General features: G+C 46.1%; 1 protein-coding gene across 1 annotated transcript in view; it reads right to left on the bottom strand.

The window, feature by feature from the left end:
• Positions 1–3357: 3357 nt before the first annotated feature.
• Positions 3358–25777, bottom strand: part of MTMR9 (myotubularin related protein 9) — a 29717-nt gene continuing 7297 nt past the window's right edge. The window contains exons 4-10 of the mRNA XM_074153340.1: positions 17630–17803; positions 14336–14553; positions 12265–12426; positions 9821–9962; positions 8345–8565; positions 6197–6348; positions 3358–5320 (exon numbers count right to left, since the gene is read on the bottom strand). Of these exons, the coding sequence (XP_074009441.1) occupies positions 5157–5320; positions 6197–6348; positions 8345–8565; positions 9821–9962; positions 12265–12426; positions 14336–14553; positions 17630–17803 (1233 nt within the window). The 3' untranslated portion in view covers positions 3358–5156. The remainder of the gene's footprint in view (positions 5321–6196; positions 6349–8344; positions 8566–9820; positions 9963–12264; positions 12427–14335; positions 14554–17629; positions 17804–25777) is intronic.

Below are 25777 nucleotides of genomic sequence, written 5' to 3' on the forward strand. Positions count from 1 at the left end.
AGGGAAAGGAGGTTCAGGTCAAGTGCAGGTCTCAGCCTAGTGCACCAGCACTACGCTGTTCTTACACCACATCTAATCCACTGGTTAACACTGGTTTCCAGACTCCACGACCATGTAGAACATCACCACAGTAGCTTAGATGCTCCAAGCACCACTAAAACAACGGCAGGTGATGAGACGAAGCACAGTGCACACACAGCAAGCAGCTCTCTGCCCCAAAAAACCCTAACTCTGAACCAACCCTTACTCCTACCAGAAAGGTTTTACAAAAAAGTTTGTATTTCATACCATGAAGGTATTACAAGACAAAGCTTGAGGAACCCAGCTCTGGAGTCCTCAACCCAGGAATGACATGGAGCTGTTGGAGCGGGGCCAGAGGAGGCCACGGAGATGCTGGGAGGGCTGGAGCCCCTCTGCTGGGAGGGCAGGCTGAGAGAGTTGGGGGGGTTCAGCCTGGAGAAGAGAAGGCTCCGGGGAGACCTTAGAGCCCCTTCCAGTCCCTCAAGGGGCTCCAGGAGAGATGGGGAGGGACTCTTCATCAGAGAGAGAGCAATGAGATGAAGGGGAACGGTTTGACACTGAAAGAGGGGAGATGAGATGAGATGTGGGGAAGAACTTTGCTGTGAGGGTGGTGGGACACTGGCCCAGGTTGCGCAGAGAAGCTGTGGTTGTCCCATCCCTGGAGAGGTTCAAGGCCAGGCTGGATGGGGCTTTGAGCAACCTGGTCTGGTGGGAGGTGTCCCTGCCTAGACAGGTGTCCCAGGGGTCAGGGGGTTGGAACTGGATGATCTTTAAGGTCCCTTCCAACCCAAACCATTCTATGATTCTACGAAGTACCCACCTCCCTTAAAAAAACAGTAGGTAACCTTGACCCCAGGTCTACTGATGGACTTCTTGCTTCGGTCTGAACAACCCTCCTGTCGAAAACCCGCCTTCTTTTCAATACAAGCATAAAATCTTAGTTAACTGAACTGTTTATCCATCAGGGTCAGAGCTGGTGTCAAAAGACCAAAACCACGGGAGCAGAGCTCTGCAAACCACGGGCAGACTCAGGGTCTCAACCTTCTCCTTCCCACGCAGCACAAACCCCATCCAGCCATAGGAGAAAACACGACGAGATGAAAAGAACCAAAGTTTCAGGCAAGAGCATACACCCAAGTCTCACACACATCCCCCTCAGCGGATATTAATAAAGAAGCTTCAGCACTGGAATTAAAGAACTTTTTTAGAGTCTTCCAAGGTTTTAATTTGAACAGACATTTCTACTATGTTCTCCAGGTATCTACAGCAAAGTTTACAGCCACTTTGTATCTGTTTTGCTCCCCCCAAAATGGCTAAGCAATTTAAGCCACCACGAGTTTTCTCAAGTTTGGTACTTTTTTTTCCTGTTTTTTTTTTTGTTTTGTTTTGTTTTTTAGGTTTTTTTTGCAATATATTCACCACCACAGCGGCCGGGATCCTGTCCACGTCCAGCATACATCTAACAACAGCACACGACTCCCAGCCCTGCCGCTTATTTCATGGTTTTGGTTTTTTTTTGTTTTTTTAAAAAAAAAAAAAAATAATAATCAAGACTGATGCAGCAGCCAAGTCCAATCAGCAATTCCAGATGTTTTAGGGCAGGAGTGCACTCGCCACGGGGAATTTGTACTATTTAAGGGGTAGGTAGCGCACATCACGCGGTGCCGTTCAGTGTCACAGGGGGGGAAAAAAAAAAAAAAAAGGGAGTACAGACATTGTCCCCTCCTCCAGGAACCTGTACACGACAGCACTTCCCAAGGCTGTAGCGAAGCACACGTTACGCTGTATACAGTGCAATTTAAAGTTATATCATATGCAACATGGACAATAGTGCACTTAAACCGGTCGCCACATTCATCAACGTTAAATCGATACAATCAAAATATTGAAGGTACACATTTCCCTTATGAAAACTGTGCAAGTTAGTTCCTTTTCCCTTTTATTTTTAATTTTTTTTTTTTTTTTTTTTTTTTTGGTAAATGGCAGAGCGTCCACATTGATTGACCCCAAAGTTTGGGAAAGGGAGGGTCCCTCAGTGTCCAGCTTATCATAAACACAAATATTTATGTGCAAAAAAGAGCAGAACCGGGGTGTCAGCGAGAGGGTAAGGCAGCGTCGGGATGAAGAGCCAAAGCTGGGCGCTGCCACGGTGGTTACAGCTCAGGACAACGCAGGACACCTACAAACAGGGTCTCGGCAGCTTCACAGGGCAGAACCCAGCAGATAGTCCCCCTCTCAGAGGAAGCAAGCCCATCATCAGCATGAAATATGTGAATAAATAAGGCGGACGTGCAGGTAAGGAAAGAACCGGAGCGCTCCTTTGCGTGTTAGACCAGTGACCACCAGACTGGAGCCTGGGAAGCACTGGGAATGAAAAGGTTAAGAGAGAACGTGCAAGTAGCCTGACATAAGAACTATCTTTTCCCAGGAGGACCTTCAAGGTCCACACATCTCATCTCAACCCCACCACATGAAAGACCTTGCAGGACTGCTCCGGGTGACATCTCATGAAGATGATTTACAGGTTAAACTTGAGGCTCCCGCTGTCTGTGGTGACCACAGGGTGATGCAGGACAGAGGAATGGGGGAAAGGAACTGCTCAGAAGGACCACGCCATCGTCACACCAAGGCTGTGACCCACGCTGCCACCAAGGCAAGAGCACAGCGAGGATGAAACGCTAACGCGGAGAGAATTTTCTGCCTTTTGTTTGCTGTCACAGCTGGTTGCCCAATTTCCTCCGACGCCTGCAGTTTGCACGAGAGACTAGAGCAGCCAGGCAATTAGATCAAAAAAAAAAAAAAAACCACAAAACCAACCACCCCTCTTTGCTTCTCTATTATTTAGCTCAATATATAATTACTACCTTAGGAAATTACATAACCTTTAAGTGTGTTTTATGTATAGTCTATTACGGGGAAAATAGCGCCTTCTGAATCCTTCCCATCTGGCCGGAGAGAATGTATTTCAGATGTGGAGGAACAGCAGAAATCGTGAATCGGGGAGGGAAACAACACCCAGGCAGGTGCAGATCCCACAGGCATAATTTTTAAAAGGGCGAGCAGTAATTTTAAGAGCTTTTATTTGCCACATGGCCAGAAGGCAGCTCCAGAAGCCAGCGTTTGGAGGTGGGAAGGAGGCATGGACAACTTGTGCCACCCCTCCTGTTACACAGTGGGGCTCACCAGCTGTCCTGAGCAGCGTTCCCTAAATCCAATCTGACAAGACCACCACTCTCCAAATCTAAAAAGAAATTATTACTACAAGTAGGGGAGGAATTATTCCTCTGCCTTACGTGAACAATGGTTTAAAAGGGATCTTTTTATTCTTTTTTTTTTAAGCCAGATGACTTCAGGACTACGTTTAGGTTAGTCAAGAAGAAAATAATTAAGGAAATAAGGATTGAAGCAAGAGGCATTAAGGTAGCAGTTAGTCACTATCACATAATTTTATATAGTTTCCTTGATTATAGAACTTCTCTTAAGATTATTTAGTGATTACATGATTTTTGCAGATTACTCTCCAGATACTTCTATGACAACTAAAAGACCCTACACTTTCACATCTATCTATCTTTAAGTGAAGTGGCTTTTAAATAAAGGCAGCTTCGTTCCGAAAACAGCATAAAGCATGACGGAAGCTCAACAGTTCCCAAAGGGATCAACACTGACCTAACGCAGCTCCGGTCATTTCGGTAGGAACAGGCTAAAAGCAAGCACCTCGTAAAATAAATCCCAGCCACGTGAGCTGTTGTTAATTCAAGTCTTCTCAGTCACTCGCGGCTACCGACGGAATCCAGCTGAAGAAATGTCTAGGTGAGGTAATATTTCAGACCCACTCTTATCTCTCTTTTTAGAGGGGGGAAAAAAAAAAAAAAAAAAAAAAAGGGCTCTAGCAAAAACTTCGATTTTATAAAAGCAGATGGCAGTCATGGAAACACAAAGATCAGCTACAAAATACAAAAAAAAAAAAAAGAAAAGCTTATCCCTAAAGTCTTTAAGCAGTTTTAGCAGCTACAAATGACCTAAACAATTAGCATTTTTGTGGTGTGATGGCCTCTCAGTCTGCAGCAGCTACCTGATATGTTAGATCACCTTAACTTCCAACTCCTTCTGATGTTTCACAAAGCACAGAGTAAGAGCACAAGAGGAAAAAGCGCACCAGGTGGAGCAAAAGTGTTTTGTTGGGCTCTAGATGAAGCGCTGCTCGTGCGCTTAAAGTGCACAAAACCAGCCAGTGCAGCCCCAAGTTTCAAGAAAGCAGCTCAGTTCTAATTAAAAACACAGCTCTGAGCCACTGTTTTGCAAGTGAACACCTCCGCCAACTACTAAACCTTTTTGTTTTCCAGGTAGAATAAAGAAGTTTGTTATTCCTTAGGAGATATTTGTCCAGGAGGGACGATTCCACCCGAAGGCCATGGCTTTAAACATTAGCAGCAGAATCCCTACCTCGGTTCTCTATTGCACTGAAATGTCTTGCTCTGGGTTTGGTATTCAACTCGCTGCTCCCAAGCCAATGCTTAACACAAAAATAAAAAAACAAAAAATAAAAAAAATCAAGTGTTAGGTGTGAAAGCTACTGAGAGTATCATATAGACTGGTAGAACCTGTAGTTACATTATACCATTTTCTAGGTTTTTTTTTTTTCAAGGAAACTAAAGAACTAAGCTGCCTTACTTACTCTTGGAGAGGAAAAGTGCTTTCAGACAAAATGCCTTTACCTATCTAGACATAATTCCATATTTTAATCCTGTTGAGTGTTTAGAGAGTTCAACGAAAACCAGAAAAAGTCCAAAATAAATTTGAAACATGCCGTCTCTTGGCCCGTTCCTGGTCATCCATGCGGTTGGGTGGAGGTAAGAGATTCCAGCTTCTGCTCACACCGTACACGATTTCGAGACAGAGAAGCTGCCAAGAGAGGACGCTGTGCCCGGTTGCGTGTGTCTTCTGTAAACAAAACAGAAAGCCCTCCCCAAAAAGCAGGGAGGAATCTAGTGTGGAGTGAAGGTTTCAGCAGCGGGAGGACCGAGGGTCGGCTGGACCCAAAGGGCTCTGGCAACACATGCATTTTCCACGTTCAGTCTTTTAACGCAAAAAGGGACCGGAAAGGCAAGAACCTGAGGCAGAGCCCTGCCAGCTCACAGGTTCTCCTGCATCCTGTCATCTGTTTCCATCTCCGCCAGCTGCCTCCTCAAGGCGTTAACCTTGGCCTGGAGTTCCTTGTTGTATTTTATAATGCTGATCATTTCTTCCTGGGCTTCGTCTAGGAACTTGGAAGGCCTGTTCCACCGAAGAAAGATGCCTGGAAAGCCCAGAGACAGCACAAGTCAGAAGGGTTTCTTGTTGCAAGGAGGAAACTTCATGCATATTCCATCAGCTCTCAAGTAATTGAGTACAGCTTATGCATTTTTTCCCTACCTTCTCTCCCTAAATAGCATTTAGAAATACTGACCCTCCTCTTCAAGTCCACCATTCTATTAAATAAGGTTAATAAAGAGAAAATGAGGGGGTTTCATTCCTTTTTTTCCTCCTATACTGATCAGACTAATCCATATTCAGTCCACATCTTGCTTCACTAACTAACTTTCTTCACGGTGAGGGTGCCAGAGCCCTGGAACAGGCTGCCCAGGGAGGTTGTGGAGTCCCCTTCTTTGGAGATTTTCAAGACCCGCCTGGATGCAGTCCTGAGTAGCATTCTCTAAGCAATCCTGCTACAGCAGGGGAGTTGGACTAGATGATCTATATTGTCCCTTCCAACTCTAAAAAAAAAATTCAGTGAAAATTCAGTGAAATTCAGTGAAACTCTTCAGTGCCCACGGGATGGAGAAGCCTTGGGTGATACAGAAAAGCCTTGGGCCTGCAGAACATCTATAGATCAGGCTGTGTCACTGCAGAAATACTGTGCTGAGAAGACAAAATGGTACTAGGAAAGCTCACTACTAAAGATTAACATGTCACCAAACCTCAGAAGGACGTAGTGTTATCACTCTGGGGATGGCACATGCCAAAAATATCTTGGAACAGATTTTCAAAGGGAGCGAGATCACCATCAGCGGAGACGTACAGAGCAGAGACAACAGCAGCCAACACTTCAGAAGCTTTACAGGTAGACACAAAAAAATATATATATTGCCTGTAATTAAAAAAAAAAATGAAAGAAAAAGCAAGCCTGGCTTACCTTCCCAGAGCTGCAGGCTCTGCGGGGCCACCGAGGGCCAGATGACGAGGCTGTTGGCCTCAAAAAGAGGATTCTGGAACTTGCAAAGCTCTTCAGACCTGTTCACCCAGGACCACAGGGACATAGTCTTTTGCGGCAGCTTCAGTTTAGACCTAACAAATGCCCACAGGAACAAATTAGCTTTCACTTTTTTGTAAAGACTCATTTTGCCTCACTTTTATACTGTAAAGACTAGAATCCCACGAGCTTTCCCTCGCGCTACCAGCCCCGACAATTCAGGCTAATCCCTTCAATAACTTCTCACCGACGTGGCTCAGGGTGTGAACCTCAAGCAATTGACTCAGCCCGGCCGATTACAATTTCAAAGAAAAGATGGGGAATTAACATCTATCAGCTCGGAGGAATGGAAAGCCTTCTGTCCAGATGAGGAATCGGTCATCTCCCCAAAAAGCTTTGACTGACAGGTTTTTAAAGGGGTTTAGCTCCTGCGTTGAGATAGAGCTGGGAGGTGCGGTGGGTCTGCACGAAGGAAGGATCCTACTGCAATTCCCAGAGCACGTTAAAGCACTGTTACTGCTGGAATTGTGCAACGGGCACGTCTGATGAGGTCCCTCTGGTGGCGGGAAGCACCAGAGAGAAAGCCATGCTGTTTTCCTGGGTCAGACCCACCTCTAGGAGTCACACAGAGGTCTCTATTCCTTAAATTCTGGCAAATCTCATCCTATTTGCACAAGCAAATCGAGCTGCCACCAGGAGGGAGATTTACCATCCCCCTGAACGCTTCAGACAGCACGAGCTTAACATCAGGCTTCAAACATTGTCTGGGTGACACGTTCAGATGTGACAGGCAGGTTATTACATGTAACATCCAATACTCTTTCAAATGTCATCTCACTGGTTTCAAGTCTAACTTGGTTTTGCAGATGACCAGTTCAGCAGCCCTGCAGAAGGCAGAAGGGTCTCTTCTAAGCAAAGATTACTTTAAGGGCAGAGAAGTTTATAGGAAGCTTTAAATCGCCTTCTTTATCTGTAATATCACTTGTTTTTCCCTTCTACTCACTCGGTGGTCTTCAGTTCAGCAGGAGACCACCAGACACGGTCTTACTGGAGTCAGGAGGCCTGAGAACAGCACTGCTGAGTTCAAAACAGGAATCCAAACCTCTCTGGCAGCTGCCATCTGCCATGGGAGGCTCCGGTCCTCCCGGGTTCCACCCTGTGTGCCCTGCTCAGGGCATGTCTGGAGCTGCCACACTGGTATCTACCCCAGACTGGGATTCAGAAGCTACATGCTGGTCTGGCTTGAGGACCTTAAAACGCCACAGCACAGGCCTCTTGTCACCTAGCAAAGTAGACTCCAGCAGAATGAAGTCCTGGCTGCTGTTGCACGAGCATTCGAGCGCTCACAGCATTCGCTCAGAGCCTCAGCCAGTGCAGAGAGGCCAAGTCAACTCTCATCAAATCACAGGTTACGGCTGGAGTGATTTTTGGTCCTTCTGTTGAACTTCTGTTAAACTTCTCTACTACTGCACGGTCAAAGAGACCTCAAACCTAATCACCACACTCGTAGCCAAACAAGCAAAACTTTTGCCAAGGTGTAACTGTGAGGCAGACTCTTCTGAAAGAACTTCTTTATTTTCCGCTTCCTGGAACCACCAGGCTACAGAGCCATGTTTATCCCTGACAGCTGAGGCAAGAACCAAGCTTTCCAGCTTCAGCTTCTGACTGCATTGACCTTCTTCTCCAGGCCCGCACGGGCAAGTTTGCTTCCTACAGCTGTGACTCACATCACTTGAACTCCAACTGTTTATTCTTTTATGGAAAGATCTCCTGCATAACAGACTATATAAACTGGTGACGGGTGGAGATTTTTCAAGGCCAGAAAAGACAGTTGAAGGTATTAACTCGGACTGGGAGAAGACTAATTCAACTCCACAACCAAACCACAAATGTCTTTAGTCACAGATGTCCCACTTGTAGGAGGGACAAACTCCTTCAACATCGCAGCAGACAACACAACTGCAACAAGAGAAGCTCACCTGGAAGACCACACAAGCACCCTCACCCTTTTTCAAACCAAGAGACTTTTTTTTTTTTTTGATCAAATACAGCCCGATATTTAAAGGGTTCAAAGCAAACATCCTCACCAACCTCTCGTTTTCGTTGTTTCCCAGGAAAGTCCCAAACTGCGAAGCGTAAGCGTGTTCAAAGAGCATAATGAGAAACTGTTCGTTGAATTCAAAAGAGCAAGGGAACTGACGAAGAATTTGCCACACACAGTCCAAAAAGAGGAGAAACACCGGGGCCTCCCATTTCTGCTTGCTGTTTGAATAGGCCGACTGGGCACAGCGCTGCTGAAAAGGGTGACCAGCCTATGGGTAAGAACCAGAAAGAGCATCACGTACAGAGCAATGGTATGTGAGTACGTGTAGCAAAAAGACTTCAGAGCTAGTTCTGTCCATGCAACTGTGCTATTACTGCTCTTTTCTACAACTGTAATTAAGTCGAGCATCCAGTAACAAGTTGCTAGTGACCACGACCAACTTTGCTGCCTTTTTCAGGCTACAATAATAGCCTTTTTAGCCTTTTCAGGCTAAAAATAGCCTGATCAGAGAACTTTACCAAGAACAAACTGGTGAAGGACCAGGCTGAGGATATTATGATGGACGAGAAGCTCAACATGAGCCGGCAATGTGCGCTGGCAGCCCAGAAAGCCCCCCACATCCTGGGCTGCATCCCCAGCAGCATGGCCAGCAGGGAGAGGGGGGGGATTCTGCCCCTCTGCTCCGCTCTGGGGAGACACCACCTGGAGTACTGTGTCCAGCTTTGGAGTCCTCAGCACAGGAAGGAAAAGGACCTGTTGGAGCGAGGCCAGAGGAGGCCACGGAGATGCTGGGAGGGCTGGAGCCCTTCTGCTGTGAGGACAGGCTGAGAGAGTTGGGGGGGTTCAGCCTGGAGAAGAGAAGGCTCTGGGGAGACCTTGGAGCCCCTTCCAGTCCCTCAAGGGGCTCCAGGAAAGCTGGGGAGGGACTCTAGATCAGGGAGGGGAGCCATAGGACGAGGGGAAACAGGTTTAAACTGAAAGAGGGGAGATTTAGACTAGATCTTAGGATGAAATTCTTTGCTGTGAGGGTGGTGAGACCCTGGCCTGGGTTGCCCAGAGAAGCTATGGATGCCCCATCCCTGGAGGGGTCCAAGGCCAGGTTGGAGGGGGCTTTGAGCCACCTGGTCTGGTGGGAGGTGTCCCTGCCCATGGCAGGGGGGTGGAACTGGATGGTCTTTAAGGTCCCTTCCAACCCAAACCATTCTGTGATTCTATGATTAGTTGCAAGAGTACAAAGACTGGGACGAAAGTTTTGTCTTTTAGTCTCAACAGTGTTCTCTACAGAGACGTTCACCCTCAGCACACAAAACAGGCAGCTCCCTAACCCCAAAAAACTACCATGAGAAGCCCCACAGAGTCCTGGAGGTATAAGTGACTCAGTTAATGATGTTGCTCTTGGGACAAAGGCCATTCACACTCAGCAGGGCTGCAACAAGGCCCAACCTGTTTGCTGCCTCTTGGGCTATTTCCCAACACAACTGTCACTGGAATAGATCGTTGCTTTGTCCACAGGCATTTCTTACCTGCAGCCACTCCCTCACAACAAGAGATTCAAAGCCACAGATGGTCCTGCACCTTGGATCCAAGATAATCTGCGCCAGAGAAGTTACCTGGAGTGTGGAATCGGTTCCTTCGGTCCCGTGGACTAACACTGATGCACCTTCCCTGACAAAGAAAAAGGTGGAAAGGAATAAGAGTGTGAATGAGCAGAACATATCCCAAAGATGTATGGATGCCATATGCATCCCATGGACACTGGTGCTGCTATCCTGAGGTTTTGCTGGCTCTTTACCCTTTCCTCCCTCCCATAAGTTACTCCCCACCCCACATGGAAGCCAAACCACCGTCTCCACCTGGATCCTCACCAACACTAACCGGAGTGTTGCATTCTGCATCACTGAGTGCTTATTTTCTTCCTAAGCACCCTGGAAATCCAGAACCTTTGCGATGTTGACCGAAGATGTGCAGTGAAATCTCTTTTGTGGTGCTGACTATTTTGAATTGGTACCCCTTTGAGTCATAGCATGGAAATGCATCTCAAAATCTGCTTGTGTCGTTTATTGTTTTGCTGAGGGCTCTGAAACCTTCCCGTAAACACTGCAATGAAGACATACCATCCCCCCAGATGCTCTGCAAAACAATACTATGAGATTCTTGCTCAAACCTAGGCTTAATTGTATTTGGGCTTCAATTGGAGTTTACTGCAGGAAAATTAAACCATTTCAGGAGAAAGATATTGCAGAGCTTGGCCTCCACAAAGGCAGAGGAGTTGGTGTGCTGAGCAAGGAAGCTTGTCAGAGAGCCAAGCACAAAGGCTTCTCACTCACCAGCCAGCACAAGTGAATCAGCAGAACAATGTGAGGAGCAGAAGAAGCTCAGAGACTGGGGCAGGAAGGTTTTTACAGGGGCCCACAGGCTGTGAGGACTGTTCAGGACAGCCGATTCCTTTCCCTATTCCTCCATCCCTGGCTGTGTTGGGATACAACACCAGAATCTCCTGAGGGAAGGACTGGATGGTATTAAATAGTATTCATTACTCTTCCCAAGCTTTGACCCAATGTCTCACTTCTGCTGACATCCTTACACCCAGAAAGGAAATTAACTGCAGGATGTGTTTCTTCCTGCGCAGAGACCCAACCTAAGCAGCAAAGCATGGGTAAAAAAGACCAATCTACCAAGTAACCCTGTACACATCCCTTTTTGAAATGAAAAGTATAAAGATCTATACCTTGAACACTGCAACATCTTTGTCTATAGTCCTATGTCTAAAACAAACCCAGTCCCTCCACAGTACAGATAATCTTCAGATACTCTCTCCTTTTCCCCTTATTTTCCCTTTTCATCTTTTCAGGCATCTTTAAGATGCTGCAAGATCTGACCCAGCCATTCCCTCTGGGCTCTGAGGGAGGCAGCAGAGCTGAGCCAGCCTTCCAAAGCTCTGGGTAAACAGAAAAAGGGAAGCTGAAGTTAAAAATGATGAAATTGTCCGCTGTCCCAACAAGCCAGAGGAGTTTCGTCACCGGTGTTTCTCATTATGCACACGCAGGAAAGAATTACAGATAAAACTATTGATCAAGAGGACAGTCAATAACTAAACAGGCACAGTCAGTCCTTTTAAAAAGCACAGCAAATCATGTTTTATTGCACTAATGCTGTTTTATCTATGAGATGGCATTTCAGCCTGCCTGTGTGTAACACATCCCCAAAGCTGCTATGAAAAGCCAGCTTTTCCCTGAGTTTCAAGACGGGCTTTCCCCTCTCGGAGCCATAAAGAAATCACATTTAGTCCCCTGCACTTGGTCTTACAAACCCTGGCACCTGCCAGCTAGTTTTTGCTCTCAGGCCTGAGGTCTGAATACATTTTGAGGACAAGTTAGCCAAGTCAGCGGTATTTACGAAAGAAATAACATCAGGTTAAAAGAGGACACAAACACTTAAAAGGGATGAACAGGCCTGCTTCGGTAGAACTATGGAGATAAAAATTTCAAGAGGAAAAAAGCACTGGACCAATTCCCGGGGAACACAAGGAAATGACACTGTTTTAGTCTCCAGAGGCAAGGTAGAGTATTGGAAACTTTCAGCTAAAAAAGAAAAATGACCTTTTTTTAAAAAAATCTCTGGTGTTCTCACTTTACTAGCTACCAAACAGCATTTCAAATGGGTACATTCTAACTTAAAGCTTCAATAAAACTCACCGAATTAGATGGGTAGCATCAGACACAGGAATATACCTTAACTAGATGATCTAGTATCTATCCTTAGTCAAGATTTCCTCCCTCAGGCTTGTACTTCTAAAAATGCAAGTATGATTTACTGGAGGAACATTCCTTGAGCATGAAGAAACAGTATCTTGCTCGTGCAAACCAGTTCACGGTGGCCAGTTACTAAAAGTGGAAATAGGGGTATTTAACAAGTAATCTGTAATCAGAGAATGAGAAACTCCAAAGGCTCTCTGAAAAAGATTTACCTATCAATGCACTGAGCAGCCAGGCAAGCCGCAGTCAGTATCTCCTTGATGTGGGTCAGCCAGTTGGAAGCTTCCAGTTTACTGAGCCAGCGGTCCATATTGTGCGACTGGTCGTTACAAGCTTCCACAAGTTTGATGAGGCTTTCCTGCAGAATATTAAACCTGTGGGAAAAGCAAAATATTGTTGAAAACATAAGCAGTAACATAACAAGCAGGACAACGTGCTTACAGAAATACACTGATCTCAAAATCATAGAATGGTTTGGGTTAGAAGACACCATAAAGATCATCCAGTTCCAACCCCCCTGCCCTGGGCAGGGACACCTCCCACCAGACCAGGTTGCTCAAAGCCCCGTCCAACCTGGCCTTGAACCCCTCCAGGGATGGGGCAGCCACAGCTTCTCTGGGCAACCTGGGACAGGGTCTCACCACCCTCACAGCAAAGAAGTTCTTCCTTCGAATCTAAATCTTCGAATTTACATCGAATCTAAATCTTCCCTCTTTCAGATTAAAACTGTTGCCCCTTGTCCTATGGCTCCCCTCCCTCATCAAGTGTCCCTCCCCAGCTTTCCTGGAGCCCCTTGAGGGACTGGAAGGGGCTCCAAGGTCTCCCCGGAGCCTTCTCTTCTCCAGGCTGAACCCCCCCAACTCTCTCAGCCTGTCCTCACAGCAGAGGGGCTCCAGCCCTTGAATCATCTTTATAGCCTCCTCTGCACAACTATTTATGTGCAGTTATTTCAAAAAAAGTACAACCCTATAGAAGTCACGTCTCCTCCTTCAGCAAACCTGTTTTCACTGTGAAATCCCAAGCCATGGCTAACTGCTGGCAGAATACCACACTTTAGACATAAGTAATCTCTTACCTTTTACAAGAAATTGCTTTGGAAGGCATTACAGCAGTACGGCCTTTTCCTTATCTTACCTGAACCCTGTGTGTTCACCTGTATCTTACACTTTCCATGTACAATGTGTTTTGGTCTCACTCCCATCAGCAAATACAAATCTGGCTGCCACCTGGCAAGCGTCAGCCAAGCTTCAAGCACTGCACCTTCATTCTCTCTACTACACCAGAAGTTTTGGGGGAGTTTTAACCTACAGAGCTCAGAGTCATCTGAAAACCATCCATCACAAGGCCACGACTCCACTGTAACACAGGGGATTTTATACCAGGCTCAACTTCTCAATGTAGAACCACACTAAGATTAGCTTGGCCGATTTCTTAAGAATGTAAGAAAAATAGGGGGGAAGGGAACACCTTTTGTATCACTTCTGCAGTTATTGAATTACATTCTCAAGCCCTGGAAAGCTGGTATTCAGCCTGCAGCTGATAAAACCAAATATTTCTCTAGTCTTGTTTCACACTATGCCTTCCAGGGCCACCACAATACCGATGGATTCAAAGCCACTCAACCCCAATCCCTGTGTGTGCTGAGGTCTAACAGAGGATTCTAACAGAACAGATCTCAAAAAAGATGACAACGCCAAATAACGAGCATGAGATATTTAGTCTTCACATACAGTGGTTTACTCATTCCTCTCTATCTGATGGTTATGCCCACCTGTAAAATAATCACCATCAAATTTAAATCCACATAACATTTTTAGAAGCAAAACCAAATAGTTCAAATCAACAGCCAGGAAATTCCTTATATCACCTCTTCAGGAGCTGGCCTATTCAGTGACGAGGGGACTGACTGCTTTCCAGAAGCTCCAGTAACATTACTGTGTGCCTGTGTAGAAGGATTCCCCAAAAATAAGGCTTAAGAGCAGTTGAACAACATTGGACCAAAAGTCTATTTAACTTAGTAACTTGTCTCCACATGGAACTCAATGGTCTTTAAGGTCCCTTCCAACCCAAACCATTCTACGGTTTTATGACCAATACAGCTTTCCAAACCCACATACCTTTATCATCCACATCCCACAATTTTGCCAAAAAAGGAACGTGACCCTGTTGACAGGACACACGGGGCCTTCTCACAGCATCAAATACTTTACGAACCTGGCATGGCTCTGCCAAACTCAACCCTACAAAGCCAAGGAGGAGGAGAGCCTGAGTGACTTCACCCACCTCTCAATACATTTGTGAATCCTCCTCCACTGGGGATAGTGGGCTTCTTGTTCGAAACCCCCTCCTTTGGCCCTGGCCTGCTGGGCAACGTTCAGTGACCTCGTATCAATGATGTAGCCGCGCTTGCCAGGCCGGAGCGTGGCGTTAATTAGCTTCTCGTCTTCTTTACACCGTCTCCCATTTGTACCTGTAAGGGGCTGGCTACTTCGCATCATGACCTGTGGAGACAAATAGTCATAAATTAGGCACTGGAAATGGATAAACTGATGATTGAAAGCCACTTCCAAGCTGACAATGGAGGTTTAAAGTCACTGTGCGAAGGACACCCCTCCCAAGGGAGGATTTCTTAGGGCTCTCTAAATACAGGCTGCAAATCGAGGCGTTAGGTCTCAACACCAGGGATGGGGAAAGGACCTCTAGAAACATGTGCTACCAAAATTCACACAGGATGCTCCCATTCTCCTTTAAAGCTCAGGCCATTGTTACAAAGGGTGAGAGTGTGAAATAACTCAACCTTAAAAAGCTTCCTTATCAGTTCAGGGGTAAAATTCAAGTGGGATCCTCCTGGATCTCCAGGTCTTCTCTGGGGAGTTACACCACCAAGTGCTACTCTCACCTCACCGCATTTTCTACTTCCATCTGCTTCAAGTTTGATCCCCTCACAACAAGAAAGACATTGAGGGGCTGGAGCGTGTCCAGAGAAGGACAAAGGAGCTGGTGAGGGGTCTGGAGCACAAGTCTTGTGAGGAGCAGCTGAGGGTGTTCAGCCTGGAGAAAAGGAAGCTGAGGGGAGACCTTCTCGCTCTCTACAACTCCCTGAAAGGAGGGTGTAGCCAGGGGGGCTGTCAGTCTCTTCTCCCAAGGAACAGGCAATAGGACAAGAGGAAACAGCTTCAAGTTGTGCCAGGGGAGGTTTAGGATGGATATTAAGAACAATTTCTTCCCCAAAAAGGTTGTCAAGCCTTGGAAGAGGCTGCCCAGGGCAGCGGTGGAGTCACCATCCCTGGAGATACTTAAAAGCCACGCAGATGGTGCTGAGGGATATGGGTCAGTGGTGGGTTTGTCAGTGTTGGGTTGATGGTTGGGCTCGATGATCTCAAAGCTCCCTTCCAACCTACAAAGTTCTGTGATTCTATGACATCTTCCAGATGCTTTATCCCTTGAATTATTCATGTAGTACCATCTTTGTGAGCTACTGAACTGGCTTTCCGCTGAAGGTTCTTTTATAAACCAGCATTTTCAGGATTGTCATCTTTAAGGTCTCTTCCCAACTCCATTTTTAAGACAATCATGTCATTCATGTCTTAAAGATGCCTATTAAATAGTTTTACCCAGTAGCTAGACAAATAAACCTGAGGTCCACAGATTTAGTAGCCGAGATTTCTCTTTAGCAAATGCCTTTTCAATTCAGAAGGCATCCCAGCAGCTCAAACGATAACCGAAACGCGAGGGCGGGCAGTCGGCAACCCCAGCGACACGTGAGGACTCGGAGTCAGGAGAGCAACGTGACAGAGAGCGTTACCGCCACGTGTCCAAACGCTCCCAGCCAAACGTTCTTTTATATTCCTCACGCTTGAAACGCGCACAATTTGGGGAGATAATCGAACAAATCTTCCTTCAACGGTTTTCATTCAAGTTGAGAAAAAGCAGAAGGCAGGACCATTAGGAAGTTGGGGGGCGGCTGATTTTAAGGCGAAGGAAAATTGCTTAAGTCAGACCGGACAACCCCTAATTCAGGGCTTACAAATCCTGGCAACAGGGGGTGAGAACACATCGGAGCATTCGATTCAGGAGCCCGGATCGAGTTTACAAGCCGCAGGTTGGACATCCCAACATCCTCAGGACCAGTTACATCAGCGAGAGATACCAAGAATTACTCAACGATTTCATAAAGCGCATTTCTTAATTACAGCGTATCAGTCGCTCAATTAAGTTTTGGCTCGTTGAGAGGTGGTGAAGGCTGCGTAACACCAAGGATTTGCTGCTCCTGAAACACGTTAAACTGCCAGGCTCAGAGAACAGATTGTTCTGATCACTCATTTGGCAGTTCCAAAGCAGAAGCGGAGCTGGCTCTGGGCACGCTCACTGTCATCGTGACTCCATTACGAAGGAGACAGCCCACCACCCAGAGACAGGACAATGTGCTTTCTGCCATTCTTTCAGTGTGAAGCCTCTTGGCAGACAAAGCGAGCTAGGGTGCCAGCGGTGGCTTTGCAAGTCTCATCTTGCTCTTACTGCTGTGAGCGAGCTCATGCCACGTACGCTCCCAAACAGGCAGATGAATAGCTATTTCTAGGATGGAGATTACTCATTCCATCACCCACAACCAGTTTCACTGCACACACTTAATAAGTTGGAAAATTAAAGGAGCCAATGTATAGAATCACAGAATGGTGGGAGTTGGAAGGGACCTTAAAGATCATCCAGTTCCAACCCCCCTGCCCTCCCACCAGACAGGTTGCTCAACAGGGACAGGGACACCTCCCACCAGACCAGGTGGCTCAAAGCCCCCTCCAACCTGGCCTTGAACACCTCCAGGGATGGGGCAACCACAGCTTCTCTGGGAAACCTGGGCCAGGGTCTCACCACCCTCACACCAAAGAACTTCTTCCCTATACCTCATCTCAATCTCCCCTCTTTCAGTGTCAAACCCTTCCCCCTCCTCCTAGGGCTCCCCTCCCTCATCAAGAGTCCCTCCCCAGCTTTCCTGGAGCCCCTTGAGGGACTGGAAGGGGCTCCAAGGTCTCCCCGGAGCCTTCTCTTCTCCAGGATGAACCCCCCCAACTCTCTCAGCCTGTCCTCACAGCAGAGGGGCTCCAGCCCTCCCAGCATCTCCGTGGCCTCCTCTGGCCCCGCTCCAACAGCTCCATGTCTCTCCTGTGCTGAGGCCCCAGAGCTGGAGGCAGCACTGGGGGGGGTCTCCCCAGAGCAGAGCAGAGGGGCAGAATCCCCCCCCTCTCCCTGCTGGCCACGCTGCTGGGGATGCAGCCCAGGGTGCGGGGGGCTTTCTGGGCTGCCAGCACATGTTGCTGGCTTGTGATGAGCTTCTCATCCATGAGCACTCCCAAGTCCTTCTCCTCAGGGCTGCTCCCAGTCCATTCTCTACCCAGCCTGAATTTGTGTTTAGGATTACTCTGACCCAGATGCAGGACCTTGCACTTGGCCTGGTTGAACTTCATAAGGTTTGCACATCTCACAAGTTGTATTAAGTCTAGAGCACAAGTTGTTTTTTCATTAAACAAATAGATTCATGTACTTCCTTCCAGGTACAACCACTACTCAAAAGCAACTCACCATCCCATTCTTCTTATGATAATAGCTGAGGACTGGGAAGCGACTGCCGTGGCGAAACATGGCAACTTTCCGAAGGGCTTCATCATCGATGGATTTGGGGACAATGACAACCGGAGGGTAGGAGGGACAGACAGAGAATTCCTTATTGATGCAGCTTAGACGCCATTCATCTGTCTGAAAGAGATAAGAACATACAGGCTTTGGGTCAAAAAACAGAACACCACCATAATATGGTAGGGAAAAGGAACAACACAATACTAGGGAAGAGAAACCATATTCAGAGTAAAGCACACACCGACAGAGAGATATTGGTGACCTATTCCATTTGCACCACAGAGGAAAGCTCAGTTGTCACTACTGGCATAATCACTTCTGTTTATGCAGGAATCTGTATAATCATGCTAATCAGATCAAATCCAGCACCATATCCAGTTGACAACAAAAAGTCTGGCAAAAGAGATGCTGGTCAAGAACAAAAACCAAACCTGGCCACTCTCTGCTGTGTGCTCCTCATCCCCTACCTCTCGGATGTTCTAATACAGATATTAGAAGGTATATCCCTGCTGAGCCCTTTTAGTATCCATTTATAGGTCTGTTGACTGATTATTTTTCCCCCATACCTCTTGATGCTGCCTCTAATCACAGTGTCCCCTTGCAGCAGCTCCCAGAAGCTCGTTACCCAGTGTGCAGATAAAACTCGTAGACAACGGAAGAAATTACCAGGTGACACTGGTTCTTGAAGGGTAGGATTGTTGAACAACAGTTCCTCGTCTGGTTTATCCATATCCTCAACAAACAGCACAAAAATAAGTCCACGTCGTCAGAAATGGGTGATTGTAGCTTTTAATTATTTCACAGACCCGGCAGAGAGCACGTCTGCAGTAAGTACTATAATAAAACTTACTGCATTCCCAAATAGCTTCAGTCTCATAGCAAGTAAGAGCAGGGCATGTCACTCCCTTGGGGACACTCCAGAGAAGAAATGTATTCCTCCATCAGCAGTTTTAGTGGAAAAAAAAAAAAAAAAAAGGTTGATTTAGATGCACGTAACACGGGCTCAAACCTCTATCTGTGCTGACAGTGGAGTTCGTAGCACCGTCCACAAGACAAAGGTGGCCAAGAATGCCCAACAACTCCAGATGGCAAAGCTGCTTCGAAGTTAAAATTGTATTTTAACATTTCCAGCTCAGTTCTCTTCTATGTAAAGCACCACAGCCATCTCTCCAAAAGCACCTCCTGGAACCAACACAGCATCTCAAGCACAAAAGGTCTCATCGTCACCTCCTGTTATATAATTTTTGAGCTTCCTGCAGCCAAACACTTGTGAAAAAATTGCTGAATGTTGGCACCCTGCACCCTCACAGGTACTTGGCACGAGAGCTCTGGCTACCCCATACCCAGGGTCAGACACAGGACATGGCTCCATCTCAGGCAAAACCAAAGGTTAACGAGCAGCCTCAGTAATGAGGAATCCTCACTTAAAGAAGTCCAGGCTGGAAAAAGGTGACACTGTCTTAACCTCAGCTTCCAACAAGCCCAGCCTTCATGGAGGGCTTGCTGCTTCTGGGCTGGTCCCACAGCACAGCCTGGTGCATGAAGGACACCATTCAAGCACATCAAAAGGCCATGAGATGCATTTTCCCCAGGGCCACACAGCAGAACACAAAATCACAGAATGATATGGGGTTGGAAGGGACCTCTGGAGATCATCCAGTCCAACCCCCTGCCAAAGCAGGTCCACCCAGAGCAGGTCCCACAGGAACGTGTCCAGGAGGGGTTTGAATGTCTCCAGAGGAGACTCCACCACCTCTCTGGGCAGCCTCTGCCAGGGCTCTGCCACCCTCACAGGAAAGCAGTTCCTCCTCACGGTTAGATGGAACTTCCTATGTACAAGTTTGTGCCCATTTATTCTTGTCCTGTCACTGAGCACCACTGAAAAAGACTGACCCCCATCCTCCTGACACCCACCCTTTAGGTGTTTATAGGCATTGATGACATCCCCCCTCAGTCTTCTCCAGACTAAAAAGACTCAAGTCCCTCAGCCTTTCCTCACGAGAGAGATGCTCCAGGACCCCCATCATCTTTGTAGCCCTCTGCTGTACCCTCTCCAGCAGTTCCCTGTCCTTCTTGAACTGGGGAGCCCAGAACTGGACCCAGTGCTCCAGATGGGGCCTCCCCAGGGCAGAGCAGAGGGGGAGGATGACCTCCCTCCACCTGCTGGTCACATTCTTCCTGATGCCCCCCAGGATGCCATTGGCCTTCTTGGCCACAAGGGCACATTGCTGGCTCATGGTCATCCTGTTGTCTTCCTGTAGAACCTTGTCTAAAGTTTTGCAGGGAACTGATCTCATGGTCCTCGATAGCAGGACAGTGGTTTGGTTGGGCTGCATCTTCAGTCAGAGCATCCTTATCCCGTATTCCTTACGGCCAACAAAACCTGCTGGCAGAAACCTGGGCGGGGAAAAGGACCTCAAAGCCTTTACGTTTTGATTTTAACAGCAGCATTAAATCCTTAAAAAGAGCGGTAGCACAGCAGTCAAATTTGGCCGTAAAAGCTCCAGACACAAAGAAGTTAAAATGAAATATAAAAACCCTTCGAAGAGGAACAGGCAGCTGCTTTCAAGGTGGATTTTTTTTACTTCCCATGCACCGAGATGACACAGGCGTGAGAAAACAAACAAGACCTTAATTAACTCCTCAGCTGAGGTGTTCCAGTACAGACTGGGACACATTTGTGTGCCACCGCAGCAGGCAGGGACCTCAGATGCCATAAAAAACTCTGCTCATTTGTGTTCAAAGAAAATCTCACGTAGACAAAAAGGTAGAGGATAAAGCAGGTATCACAGAAACTAAGAGAAGAGCATGACAGTCAAATTATGCAGCAACAGAATACACAAAAAACCCACGTCAATTCAAGAAAGTTGGCTCAGCACACATTAATTACACAGCTCTGATCAGAATTCGGTTTCTTTTCCTCTTTCCTTTCTTCCAGAGACTTACTGTCACCTTACAGGCACCTCCTTACTGGTACCTGCTCATATAAATAGCTTCCTGGCCCAATGGAAAAATAGGATCAATTTAGAAAGGTTTTCTGGCAGTGAAGTCTTTCCATGAGATAAACAAGCTGATCTGATTCACAACACTACTGTATCATCCAAGGCATAGGATGTGTGGTGTAGGAGACAGCCAAATTGTCCCCTTTTGGTGGCAGCCAAAAAAAAAAAAAAAAAAAAAGATGCTGAGAAAAGGTACACGTTGTGTGTCACCATCGTTAAGAACAGCAATTACTACAGTATCCGGACAGTCCCGCACCAGCCCTGTCGTAAGCTTATTTCATTATTCATTAGCCTCAAAACAGCTTCTCCAAACGTATAAAGTCTACATTTTATAAAAAGCAGAGGTTCTCCCAGATGCAAAGTTAAACTGCCTCCGGCAATCACGTCACAGGCAGAGATGAAAGGAGGTCTGGATCACATCAGGGAGGCCGGCTGGGCCCAGCTCCTGCTTTTAATGCGCCAACAGTGATTTTTTTTTTTTTTTACAGGTTTTTGGGGCGCCTACGTTAAATTACAGCACATTTCATATGATTGTGTGCAATTTTCACTGAATTTCACTGAATTTTTTTAGAGTTGGAAGGGACCATATAGATCATCTAGTCCAACTCCCCTGCTGAAGCAGGATTGCTTAGAGAATGCTACTCAGGACTGCATCCAGGCGGGTCTTGAAAATCTCCAAAGAAGGGGACTCCACAACCTCCCTGGGCAGCCTGTTCCAGGGCTCTGTCACCCTCACCGTGACGAAATTCTTCCTCATATTCGAGTGGAACCTCCTATGTTCCAACTTGTGCCCGTTGCCCCTTGTCCTCTCACTGGGAACCACTGAAAAGAGTCTGGCTCCCTCCTCCTTCAACCCACCCTTTAGATACTTATAGGCATTAATAAGGTCTCCCCTCAGCCTTCTCTTCTCCAGGCTAAAGAGTCCCAGCTCTCTCAGCCTTTCCTCATAAGGGAGATGCTCCAATCCCTTAATCATCTTTGTTGCCCTTCGCTGGACTCTTTCCAGTAGTTCCCTATCCCTCTTGAACTGGGGAGCCCAGAACTGGATGCAATACTCCAGTTGTCACCTCACCAGTGCAGAGTAGAGGGGGAGAATGACTTCCCTCGACCTACTAGCCACACTCTTCCCTATGCAGCCCAGAAATAAATAGTGAAATATAATATATATTGAATATTGAATATATATGAATATAGTGAAAAATATATATATGAAATATATATGAAATATATGAAATATGAAATAGTGAAAAATAAAAAAACAGTGAAATAAAATATGCATAGATAGAGAATACAGCTGATAAATACCTACTGCCAGATAGGACATAGAGAAGGTAGAAATCAGAACTCCATGGTGTGGTTTTTTTTTTTTTTTGAGAGACTGGCTGTCACTGATATCCCCAGTATGAAAAGGAATGGGAGAGCATCAACCTGATTTATCTCCCACTTTGGTAACTTAATGCTGCCCATAACCTCCTCTCCTCAGCGTTTATAACACCAGGCAGACGATACTGTTATGTCACGTAGTTACAGTCTCCCGTTACACGGGAAGGAGGAGGAGCGCACGGTGGCAATTAGCACGGTGGCAATTAGCACCGTTTGTCTCCCCGCAGCATCGCTGCCTCTGCAGAGATCCCTTTAACCGCTGCAACGCCAGCTTCAGCCTGCTAAAACATACTCCCAATTATCAGACGATAGTAAAACCCGACAGTGCAAGTCTCCCTCCCCGGCTTTTGCTTGGGGTCTGTCTGTGATTTGGAAGGAAAAAAAAAAAAAATAATTGCCATTATTAACTGGAAGAGCGAGGGAACAGCAATTCACCTACGCGCAGCAGTAGATGCGGGCAGAGGAAGGAGTAAGGACTGCAGTGGAAGAGAAGAGGTGGACCTCATCTTCAGACACCACCAGAGAACTCCAAAGAAAAAAGGAAGTAGTCAGAAAGATTTTCTTAAACACACAGTACAGGATTAACTCTTACATTTCTACTTTTCTGGTCCTAGTACTTGTTCAGAGATACTGATTTTCAAACGTTACTGAAAGGCAAAAACAACAGTTATCCTTTCTCCCAAAACTTGTAATTGCTAAGAGAGGTCGTTTTTCCACAAAACAGTGTGAAACAATTCAAGGTCTGCTAATAAGCCTTGAAAAAAAAAAAACACTCAAGAAACCAGCCTGGACCTTGAAGGATCCTGTAAAGCAGCAGTGAGAGAGGCCATTCCCAGGAACAGGCAGAAGACAACAAGCCCTGTTAGAAACAGATTGTGAGTGGACAAGCAGCATAACAGATGCGGGCAGAGATTGAGGCTCATCTGGTAAGAGCAAAATCTGGGCCGTCTATTGCAAACTGAGCCCAAAATCAGACAAATCAGGGGTTTTTAAGCAGCTCCTGCACAGCAGATAAAGCACAGAGAGCTGAACTGTCCAGAACCCTGAGCTCTTTCCTACAACAAAAATCAAAGGAAAGAAAAGAGAATGGAGAAAGTGAATTTCGTGGCAATGAAATACCTACGTGTTAATTATACTGTTATTGTATAAACTCCACTTAACTTCAAGAATAAACTGATTTTCAGTTACAGTTTGTGGTATCCTGCAGGTGTAGAAGCTGGCAGAAGAGAGACCGCTCCGCCCTGACCTATTGGGTCTTCTCGGACTCCTCAGGAGAAGATGAAACCCCTTGTGTACGCTCTAATTCCATTCTGCCACTCACTCGTTACGCAGTAGTACAGTGAAGAACATAAATCTTTACACATTTCACCTGACATACCTACAACCACTCCAAATCGCATGTACTACCCGGTGCTTCAAGCAAAAACAAAACACACAAACCCAAACGCTGGATGAGCAAACGTTAACCACCTCATGCATCACAGAATGGTTTGGGTTGGAAGGGACCTTAAAGATCATCCAGTTCCAACCCCCTGCCCTGGGCAGGGACACCTCCCACCAGACCAGGGTGCTCAAAGCCCCCTCCAACCTGGCCTTGAACCCCTCCAGGGATGGGGCAGCCACAGCTTCTCTGGGCAACCTGGGCCAGGGTCTCACCACCCTCACAGCAAAGAAGTTCTTCCTAATATCTCATCTCAATCTCCCCTCTTTCAGTTTAATACCATTGCCCCTCGTCCTATGGCTCCCCTCCCTGATCAAGAGTCCCTCCCCAGCTTTCCTGTAGGTCTCCTTCAGACACTGGAAGGGGCTCCAAGGTCTCCCCGGAGCCTTCTCTTCTCCAGGCTGAACCCCCCCAACTCTCTCAGCCTGTCCTCACAGCAGAGGGGCTCCAGCCCTCCCAGCACCTTTTACTCCATTCATACATTCGTCTATAGCATCTTTAAGGTCTCATAGTTCTTCCCTTAACACCTTAATGGATTAAATACAAGAATATTATGGTAATATAGCAGCCTCCCTAATCCTGGAGCTGAGCTGAGCTGCAGGGGAGGAGCGTTCGAGTGTTTGCCATCGAATTCTAGGGGCAATGCAAGATGACACCTTGTCACTTTGATGCAGTGGAGGAAAATCACGCAGGGAGTATGTGTGATGGGAGAAAAAACACATTTGGCACAACATATGCCAAGATAAACAGAGAAATTATTATTATACAGTACAATACCATAATGTATCATCAAAATTTTTAACGTATTACCTAGCTCTTTTTTTAATCTGAACTTTCTTAGTTTTACTTTGCCATTATAGAAAGTGTCAGAGTTTTAAAACAACTCTCCTGTAGCAGACAAATGTGGAATTAATACATTAAAAAAAGCTACTGTGTGGGGGGAACTGCAGTTTTTGACAAGTTGTTACCATATTGGGGAAGGTGAGGCATAACAGATCCAGACAGATGATTTAATGGAGAGGGATGTCACCTTCTGAATTCCACTCATTTGACTTATGGGAGGAAAAAAAAAGTAAATCAGCCATTTACTTGTTCTAGCCTGTCACATAAGAAAATTTAGTTACAGAACAAGAAATATTTGGTCAACGATATATTTATCTGTTGGTGAGGAAGCATAAATCCTTTGAACATGGCTTTTGTCACCATTTTCTTAGAAAGGAGTTATATCTGAAGTATTTGGTTAAAAGCCAAGAATTAATCAACAGCTGTTAGACATGCATATTGTAAAGAAATTAATTATTGCCCTTGAAACACAGCTCTATAAAATAATTAGATTTTTAAATGTAAGCCTTCCAAGGAGCACACGTTCAGAAAGCCAAGAGGTTCACAACTAAGTTATCAATGCAAGGAAAAGGAAAAAAAAAAACCCAGCATATCAGTGGATGCATGTTAGCAATTGTATCACTCTGGTAAATACAACCATCAGAAGTGATTTGATCCCCAAAATCCAAAAAGGATTTCAGCTACACACAGAAAGCAGAACATGACCAGAACCAGAACCATCTCCTGCAATCTTTCATCGAGCTCCCAAAGGATTTCCTTCAGCTGCCTCCAATCCTGCTCTTCCACTCCTCCCTTCTCACCAGAGAGCACTTCAGCTCCTGCCCTTCTGATTCTCATTAAATCCTCTGCTGAGCTGGGAAAGCGTCTGCTGCTTTCCCTCCAAACAGGAGACCACTCTGATCATGTTTGACTTCCCCAGCTGAAATTAAAACCAAAACTGTGGTGCTAGTTATAAACACAGGTCAGTTTGTATGTCTTTTGACAGCAGATGAGGATAGGACATGCAAGTGTACTCTAATTATGAGACAAAAAATAGAAGTATCTCCGAACTCCTTTAATTTTCTAGTGATTTCATCACGTTAATCTGGTCAAGCTAATCGTATTATTCCATTGTTAGTCATCAACAGGAAGTGATAAATGCTGCAGACAAGCTGGGTTGCAGATAAAAGGGGAAAAAAAAAAATAAAAATCAATGTTCTTTGATGCTGTACTAATGGATGCGGTCTCAGAAACCAAAGATGATGCAGCAAGTGCTCATATTTAATGTGAAACAGAGACCTGGAACACAGAGATGCCAACCCAAGGCACTAGTAAAACATGCAAGCTCCTGCAACTGAGACAGTTCCCACTATATTAAATTCATTTTATTTCATCCTAAAATTAAGTTTGAGTACCAGATACAAGAGGCAATGCCACAAGAACAAT

This window comes from Numenius arquata, chromosome 9 (assembly GCF_964106895.1).
Source record: "Numenius arquata chromosome 9, bNumArq3.hap1.1, whole genome shotgun sequence".
In the NCBI taxonomy this organism is placed as follows: Eukaryota; Metazoa; Chordata; class Aves; order Charadriiformes; family Scolopacidae; genus Numenius; species Numenius arquata.